This window comes from Chelonoidis abingdonii, chromosome 1, assembly GCF_003597395.2.
Source record: "Chelonoidis abingdonii isolate Lonesome George chromosome 1, CheloAbing_2.0, whole genome shotgun sequence".
Classification (NCBI taxonomy): domain Eukaryota; kingdom Metazoa; phylum Chordata; order Testudines; family Testudinidae; genus Chelonoidis; species Chelonoidis abingdonii.
The window spans coordinates 248,473,390-248,482,058 of NC_133769.1; the positions used below are offsets into that span (position 1 = coordinate 248,473,390).

General features: G+C 47.9%; 1 protein-coding gene across 3 annotated transcripts in view; it reads right to left on the reverse strand.

The window, feature by feature from the left end:
• Positions 1-7,414, reverse strand: part of GABRA5 (gamma-aminobutyric acid type A receptor subunit alpha5) — a 93,800-nt gene extending 86,386 nt beyond the window's left edge. For 2 of the 3 annotated variants that reach the window (XM_032762452.1, XM_032762428.1), the window contains exons 1-2: positions 7,337-7,414; positions 4,064-4,218 (exon numbers count right to left, since the gene is read on the reverse strand). In XM_032762452.1, coding sequence (XP_032618343.1) covers positions 4,064-4,149 — 86 coding nt within the window. In that variant the 5' untranslated portion in view covers positions 4,150-4,218; positions 7,337-7,414. Of the gene's footprint in view, positions 1-4,063; positions 4,219-7,134; positions 7,211-7,336 lie in introns of those variants that run through there. The other variant, XM_032762436.1, reaches the window with a different exon arrangement.
• Between the last annotated feature and the right edge of the window lie 1,255 nt (positions 7,415-8,669).

Genomic DNA, 8,669 nt, shown 5'->3' on the forward strand with positions numbered 1-8,669 from the left:
AATTAGTTTAGAGTTGTAGAGCATAACTAGGAATAATGTGAAGGGGAGGTAAAATGAGACCGAATTTCATGAAAATCAACTGAATGATGAGAGCTACTAGTTTGTGGAGTAGTCTCTCATGGAGAACAAAGGAAACCCCTTTGATTAAGATATGTAAAAGCAGACTGGACAAAACACTCATATATAGTGTAGAGAAAAAAAATATATTGTAGAGAAAAAATCCTTGCATGGTAGGGGGTTAGAGTTAGTAAAGCTCATATTTTTCTCACTTATGCTGATTAAAACTGTTAGTTGATAGTTAATAACACCAATCTATTTCCTCTCAGCTGTATTTCAGAAAACCAAAGATATCCCCTTTGCTCAAGTGGAGGGGCATTCTGATTGACTTGAGGCCTTATGTGTGAAGGGCATAACGCAGTGATGAAATCAGCCTTCTACTCCTTGAGAGATTTCCAAATTCTTTCCTTTTCTCTTCTGAGGTAGAGACTGTGCCTTTCTGCCTCTGGGATAAATCACTGACAAGTTTTAGGGCTGGAGAGAGCTGGTGGAGAATTAGCCCCTTTGTGTAGGGAAACTCCCTTCACTGGTGGGAAGCTGGCAGCAGCAGCTCTGCTACATCCTCTCCTAATCACCCCCTCCTAATTCCAGTGCAAGGGAAGAGAAGTGGTGTATCAGGACGAGTATGATCAGGAGAGGGCATCATACTACGACTTATCCTCTACTGATACAATGTTAGAGTAGGCCCCCTGCTGGCTCTAACTTTTACCCTGGCTGAGGATCAGGGAGCTGCAATGCATTCACCACTCTCTACTGCCTGAATTTTTTGGAAAAGCAGGGCCTTAATTACTGGCATTCCAAATTGCTTGATTAATAGTAGAACTGGTTGAAAAATGCAGAAAAAAAAGTTGACTTTTTGATGAAAATGTTTGACCAATTCCAATTAACAGTTTTCTAAATGCAGAAAAAGAGTCAACAGCAAGCTGGGCTGATTGCAGTTAGGATCACCTCGCTTCTCATCTTGCACCAATAGTACTGGTTCCCAGTCAGATTTCTCATTAGCTAAAGATATTTTTGATCACTCATAAAGTGAGCCTTTTCCAAACAACAGTTAAATTAATCTTTTGAGGGCATGATACTGCAAGATGTTCAGCTGCACCCAAGAAGCAACAGATACCACACAAGATAAGACGTTGAATAAGTGACTTATCCTTCCATGGGATGCCAGCTATGGTCAACTGACACAGTTCGTCTGATGCTTCACTCCTGAAATGTGCCACTCTGGAGAATCTTTCTGCTGTTCTCAACCCTCAATGACATCAGAAACATGCCCACTTTTTGTCTGTTCTGTGACAAACTGATACTGTATTTCTTGCACACTCAAAACACTTACTGAGTTCAGTGGAAGTTTTGGGTGCACAAGGAATGAACAATCAGACCCTTTGTCTAATCCGTATCTGTTTGCTTTTACTGTAATAGATTTTTTACTATTCATTAACATCATAGTACAGATTAATTTTTAATTTCAGCAAAATTGTAAAGCATCTTAAGATACCTCACTACAGTAAGGTATTATAAAACTTATGGTCTAATTTTAGCAAGCTTGAAGTCTGCTTGACTCACATTAGACTATTTATGCAGAACAAGGCTCAGAAATCGCTGTTATATGAACAATGTTGGGTTGGGGGGGTTGTATTCTGGTCTTCTTTGATCTATACCTCTGAATTTTAATGTTGTGACTTTTTTTAATAACACCATGTAACTATGTTTACAGTTCTACACCTCCCTTTTCCCCCCATGGCTTAATGTTGTATATAATTCTCAGCAGTCATTCCATATTTATGATAACCTAGAATTACAGCTGAGATTTTGCTTTTGCTGAGATTTTAAAAACTATCTGGGGGATTTAGATACATAATTCCCATTTATTTCATTGGGTATTATGTGTCTTAGTCTCTTAGGAAGATTTGAAAATCACAGCTTTCATCTACAATTTCTTTTTGTGTTTTGGTTTTTTAATCTTTGTCCATTATACCAAAATGACAGCCACTTTTCCTTAATGTATTACAATTAAACACACTGAAATGTAGCACTGCGTACCAAACCTAAACGAGCCTAAATCATTACAGTACAATCTATTGGCAATAATAAGTGTTAACTGTGGCAATCAAAGGGCTACTGCTGTTTCCATACCAGCCTAATATTTTATCTGAATATAGTACCTTTTTATCCTGAAGCATCCCAAAGCACCTAAACTATACGCTGACATTGCAGCTGCTTTTAAGGCAGAACTACTTAGATACACCACACCACCTTTTGCCCCCACACTGTTGAATGAGCAGAGTGACAATTTGACCTTACAGCAGCACTTGAATTATGTAGGGCTATCAGTGGAGTGGATTAGAGCTATTTACCTCTACAGACCTAGGGTAAATTATTGGATCACAAAAGGAAAAAATGATATTGTAGAGTCGCATTTTAGTACTTAATAGCTATTAACTCATGGAATCAACTGTCCCAATTTGGCAGGAGTGTCTCTCTCTGTTTATATGGTACAGGCCTTAAAACTCAGGTGAGTTGCAGGTCACAATTGAAATGTACTGGCAAAACTTTTCAATGAATCCTGCCTGAGGCTTATTTCTATCCACTATTTTTTTCCTGTTTTTAGCCACTGCACTTAGACTCTGTCTTCAAAGAGCAAGAAATCCACACTTCTTAGTTAAAGGGAATAGCATACAGAAGTTAAAAGACTGAATATTATCCAAGAAAACATGGCTAATGCTAAGTTATTGCATGCCTTCCTGCTTACTGTACCAGTGAAGTGAAAGGGCCGAGACCTCAAGGTTGGAATCCTAGAATGTTTCTCAAAATGGTAAAATTTTAACAAATTACCATCATGTTTGTAGAGCCAAACTATCACTGTCTAATTCCTTTCCATTTCTGTAATAAACTAAGGTACATCTTCACAAAAGAATGTAGGCACCTAACTATCACTTTAGGCACCTAAATCCCACAACCAGGCCCCTCTGAGATTCACAAACACTCTGCTCAGCTACCTCTGAACCCCACAGGCGCCTAGCTCACTCAGTGCCAAAATTTTTGCAGTAAAAGGTCTCTTGGCATCAATGTTTCTGCTGCTGAGCACATGCACTGTACCCAGACACCTAAGGCTCAGATCAATGCAGAAACAGGGGAAGCTAGGCATTGCTCGCTTGAAGGGCCTGACTTCAATTAGCATGCTCAGACCTTGCCTACTGCACAGGACTGGTTCCAGCTTTTTTGCTGCCCCAAGCGGTGAAGCAGAAAAAAATAAAAAGGTAAAGCCGTGATTGGTGGCAATTCGGCGGCGAGTCCTGCGCTCTGAGAAGGACTGATGGACCTGCCACCGAATTGCTGCCAAAGACCCACACGCGCCGCCCCTTTCCATTGGCTGTCCCAGGCACCTGCTTCCTTTGCTGGTGCCTGGAGCTGGCCCTGCCTACTGGATCAGGGACTATAGAAAAGCTTACACAGAATGTTGGGGATAAAGGGATAAAGAAGTTTACACAACCTCTCCAGGGGGAACCTCCCTCCTAACTTTTAGCTCAGTGGGTAGGACAGTCACTTGGAATATGGGTGACCCACAGTTCTCTCCCTTTTGCCTGAGGGGGAGCATGTTAAGCACTTTTTCCCACTGAAGTCATGTGACCTTCATCTACTTCAAGTTTAATATGTAATTCAGTGCTTTGCTAGAGGGGTCAGCACATTCAGCACCTGGCAGGCTTGACCTCTATGGTTGTAATCCTGAATTTCTTGTACATACAAAACTCCCTTTGACTTCAGTATCCACCACAGTCAGCAGCAGTGCAAGGGATATAGGACTGGTCCATAAACTGGTGAGGAATAGAACATTTCATTGGGAAAAAAAAATTGCTCCCTTTCCCTCTGATCTTAGTAGTGGATCAAAAGCAAGTCTATTTTTCTTCCTGCTGCACACTGGGAGGAAACAGAACTTTAGATGTTCTTAAAGTCATATCTGTGAACATACTGTCTTCAGTTAAAAAAAGTCAAATACGTGACAACTTACCCAAAGTGACTGACTAAATTTATGGAAATGCAGAGAAGGAAGAAGTTTTTGATCATGATAAAAGTAGGGAACATTCCATTGTCCATTCCAAATGAGTTTAATAATATAAGCAGTTGACTTGGGAAAGGTATTCCTTTCCCTCCTTTGTTCTTAAGCTGTAAGAGACAAAAATAAATATATAAATAAATAAACAAATACAGAGATGATAGGATAACAGCATTCAGACAACAAAGAAGTGTCTGTTTTAACTATTTACCTATATTTTCCTATAAGCATCTCATATTGTACATTTTACAAATGCATTTATTCAAGGCCCTCTTTATCTTGTAGTAGTAGTAAAATACAAAACAAAAAATTATTTTTGTTGATTTGCTCATTAAGCAAATAATGTAGAATTATAGAGATGTTTACTAGTTTCCAAATACTTGATTTTAACCCTTACCTACTTTAAATAATAGCTATATGCTGAATAATTAAGTGTTGTTTGTGTGTGCTTTTCTTAGTTATATTCTTTTCTTATTCCCAATTCAGTTACAAATTTGTCTTTCCCAAATCTCCTGTTAGAAACCCTCTACCAATTGAAATTCAGGTGCTGATACATTGTACATTAAAACAAGACAAAAACATGATCTTTATTTTAAATGCACATAAACTTCATGCTAGGGAAATGATTTACAATAATATAATACCTGCCTGTGGGATTGATTGTCACTTTTTGGATGCCTGCCTCAATGATTAAGTAACCTAATAATTACAGTATTTGGGAGAGCTGTCACTCACTGCTTAACTCTGCATCTTAATTTAAGTGTTACACACACACACACACCTTTCAAGCCAGCCCTTCTCACTCTTTCTTGATTTTGGATCTGCTCAGGCAAATGAACAGAGCCTACTCACTTTCTCTTTCACAGTTCAAAAAAACCAAAATGGTTTAACTGTTACAATCTACAACCCCACCTCCCAATTCCTAGAAATATTCACTTGACAACACTAGGCACCATTCAGTGAGGCTAGGGAGCTCTTCTTTGAACAGTGGGTTAAATTTGTCTATGAAGAGCCAGGGAGCCATTTCTCCTGGGATCTTACGGACAGGCAATAACTTCCCCAGCGTCCCAGCCCTTGGCTGGAGCAGGAATCAGTCAGTGGGCTGGTTCCTTCTCTTTCTCTCCCCTTGCAGCCAGGGCATTGCAGAGACCCATGAAGCCATCATCCCCTCCAATCCACTGCCTTGCACACGCAGCCTCAGCCCTGTCATCAACCCTGCAATCGCTGTAGCCTCTCCCTCATTTACTTGCTCACCCATCTCTTGACGCTCCATGCAGTCTCCCCAGAGGCACAGTACCAGCCCACAGTGGAACACAGTCCCAAAGCCTCTGACTCTGCCCACTAATGCCCCCGATGCTCTCTGGGGCGCTGTGCCTGGCTGCCCCCGAGCTGCCCAACTCTGCCAACTTCTCAGGAAAAGCCAAAAGCAGGGTGCCTGGCCTCCAAGTGAATCCCATGACACTACCATGGGCAACAGGACCACAGTGTGCATGGTCAGTCCCAGTCCCACCAAGCACCCACCATGCCAGGCAAAGTTTGCACGGGCACATACAGGGCACTGCAGGGCCCAGTCACTCATAGAACATCAGGTGCACTGGCTGCAAAGGTGCCCCATGGGGACCCTCACCTTTCCACAGCTCCTGTGGGACTCCAGCCCCCTAACATCCAGGATTCAGGTATCCGTCATTGCTTTGTAAGGCAGGAATAATCCCTCTTCCTACTCCCCTTCCACCCCCCTTACCAGCTGCCCTGGATCAGAAAGGGGCTGCTCAGGGCATCCTTCCTCTTGGAGCTACTGCAGCCCAAGGCCAGGTGATGAACCCTGGATGCTGAAAGTTTCCCAGGGTGCCCAGGGACAGTGCTGGGGCTGGGCAAGAGACCCAGGCAGCTCGCTCCTGACAGGCTGCGCTTGCTTTCCTTCCCTGCAGAACTCTGCTTCCTGCTTTCTCACCTGCCTCGTGAGGATTGCCAGATTTCTACTGCATTAATAATCCAAAGTCACTTAAAAACTAGCCCCAAACTAAGTAGCCCAATCTATGTATTGAAATCAAGATTTTTTTTTAATTAGCACATTAGTCTATACATAAATAACATATGAAAGATTTTGGTAGCTACCTAGTACAGATTTGATTAAATAAATAAATTAATTTAAAAAGCTACATGTCCCAGCAGGAGTTCTCCACATTAGCAACAAATCTATGAGATGACAATCAAATTCAAAATTCAAAATCCAAAATCCAAAAGGGGAATTTTGACAGGAAGGTCACTCCACTAACCGCCCCCTACCTCAACCATATTAAAGTCACCTTTACAAACAGACATCCACATACCCAGCCCAGATGAGACACCCTAAAAAAACCCCGACAATGACCCCACTAAAAATCTTTCCACCCCAGAGTCTCCTACACCCTAGAAAAACCCAGAGCCCCAATATAAACTGTCACCCAGACTTCCCCTCTCTCTCCCCACAAATAAACATCCTGCAACCCAGATCCTCCTGGCCTCCCTATCACCTCAATAAACACCCTTCCATCAGAGCCCACTGCCCCCCAGTAATGACCCTGTCACCCCAATATACCCCCTGCCATCCAGAACCCCCTGCTCTCCATTAATCACCCTGTCACCGAAATAAAAACTCTGCAATCCAGAGGCCTCTGTCCCCTATAATCACCCTATCACCCCAACAAACACCCTGCCATCCAGTGCCCCTGGGCCCCCATAATCACCCTGTCAGTCACCCCAACAAACACCCTGCCATCCAGAGCCCCTGGCCCCCAGTAATCACCCTGTCAGTCACCCCAATAAACACCCAGCAGTCCCGAGCCCCTGGTCCCCAGTAGTCACCCTGTCAGTCACCCCAACAAATACCCTGCCATCCTGAGCCCCTGGCCCCCAGTAATCACTGTCACCCCAACAAACACTGCAGTTCAGAACACCCCCCGCGGTGCCCTTCCATGTGCAGCCCCAGAGGGGCAGCTGCGGATCCTCCCCCACCCACTGCCTTAGTCCAGCCTGGCTGCTGCTACCTCCCAGGCCGGAGGTCTCCTCCTCGCCCAGCCCCAGAGCCCGCGGGAGGCTGCCGGGCTCCAGCGCTTCAGCCCGGGCTCTGCAGCAGGCGCTCCCGCCGGCCAGGCTGCCGCCGCGTGAGCGGGGAGGCGGGCGGTGGGGGAGGCTGCGGAGGCAGAGCCTAGCCCGGGTCGGGTCGGGGGGCAGCCCTGCCCCGCTTACCTTAGCTGCGGCTCGTGGCAGGCACGGCACTGCTCGGGGTGGGGGTGGCTCCAGCGTCCCGGCTCCTCGCTGGAGCCATGAGCGGGGCGGGGCAGCATCTTCCTAGTGCTGCAAAGTGCACCGGGGGTGGGGGGACATGGGAGAGGGAAGTACCCGGGAGAGCAGCCCGGGAGCCTTGTCCCGATCCCGACCTGCTCAGCGGGGCAGGGGCGCGCTCTGCCCGCCAGGCACACGGTGGGCTGGGGGGAGGGGAACACCCCGACATCAGCCCTCGCCCGGCTCTGTCCCGGGCCGGGTCTCACCTGCGCAGCAGAGCAGGAGGTTCCCGAGCAGCGCGGCCAGGGGACGCTCCATGGCGGGGCAGGGGCAGCGGAGCGAGGGTAGCGCAGGTGAATGGCCTGTGGCGCCTGACACTTCCAGCTGGCCACAGCCCCCCACCCACAGGGACACACACAGCACAGACACTGCCCTCCTCCCCTTCCTCTCCTCGCCTCCCCCTCCCCGGGAGACACCCACCCACCCACTCACCACAAGTGCTGTCCCCAGGGCCGGTGCTACCATTTAGGTGGACTAGGAGGTTGCCTAGGGCGCCAGGATTTGGGGGCACCAAAAAGAGGCACCCTCCAATTTTTTTTTAAGTGTTTGAGCGGCTGCTGCCCTGGGAGGGAGAGGGAGTCTGAGCTGCCACCGGCAGGGATTCCCCTGGGTCAGTGCACCGACGCCAGCAGCCCAGGGGTTCTCCTGAGTCAGCGGGCCACCGCCGATAGCCGGCAGCCCAGGGGTTCCCCTGAGTCAGCGGGCCACCGCCGGCAGCCCAGGGGTTCTCCTGAGTCAGCGGGCCACCGCCGATAGCCAGCAGCCCAGGGGTTCCCCTGAGTCAGCGGGCCACCGCCGGCAGCCCAGGGGTTCTCCTGAGTCAGCGGGCCACCGCCGATAGCCAGCAGCCCAGGGGTTCCCCTGAGTCAGCGGGCCACCGCCGGCAGCCCAGGGGTTCTCCTGAGTCAGCGGGCCACCGCCGATAGCCAGCAGCCCAGGGGTTCCCCTGAGTCAGCGGGCCACCGCCGGCAGCCCAGGGGTTCCCCTGAGTCAGTGGGCCACCGCTGACAGCCAGCAGCCCAGGGGTTTCCCGGGGTCAGCACCCCGCCGCCGGCAGCCCAGGGTTCCCCTGGGTCAGTGCGCCACCGGCAGCCCAGGGGTTCCACCACACAGTCGCTGCTTCGCTTCTCCCGCCTCTCAGGCTTGCGGCGCCAATTAGCTGTTTGGGGCTGCAAGCGTGGGAGGAGAACTAGAGCAGGAAAACGTGCTCGGAGAGGACACGGAGCAGAAGTGAGCT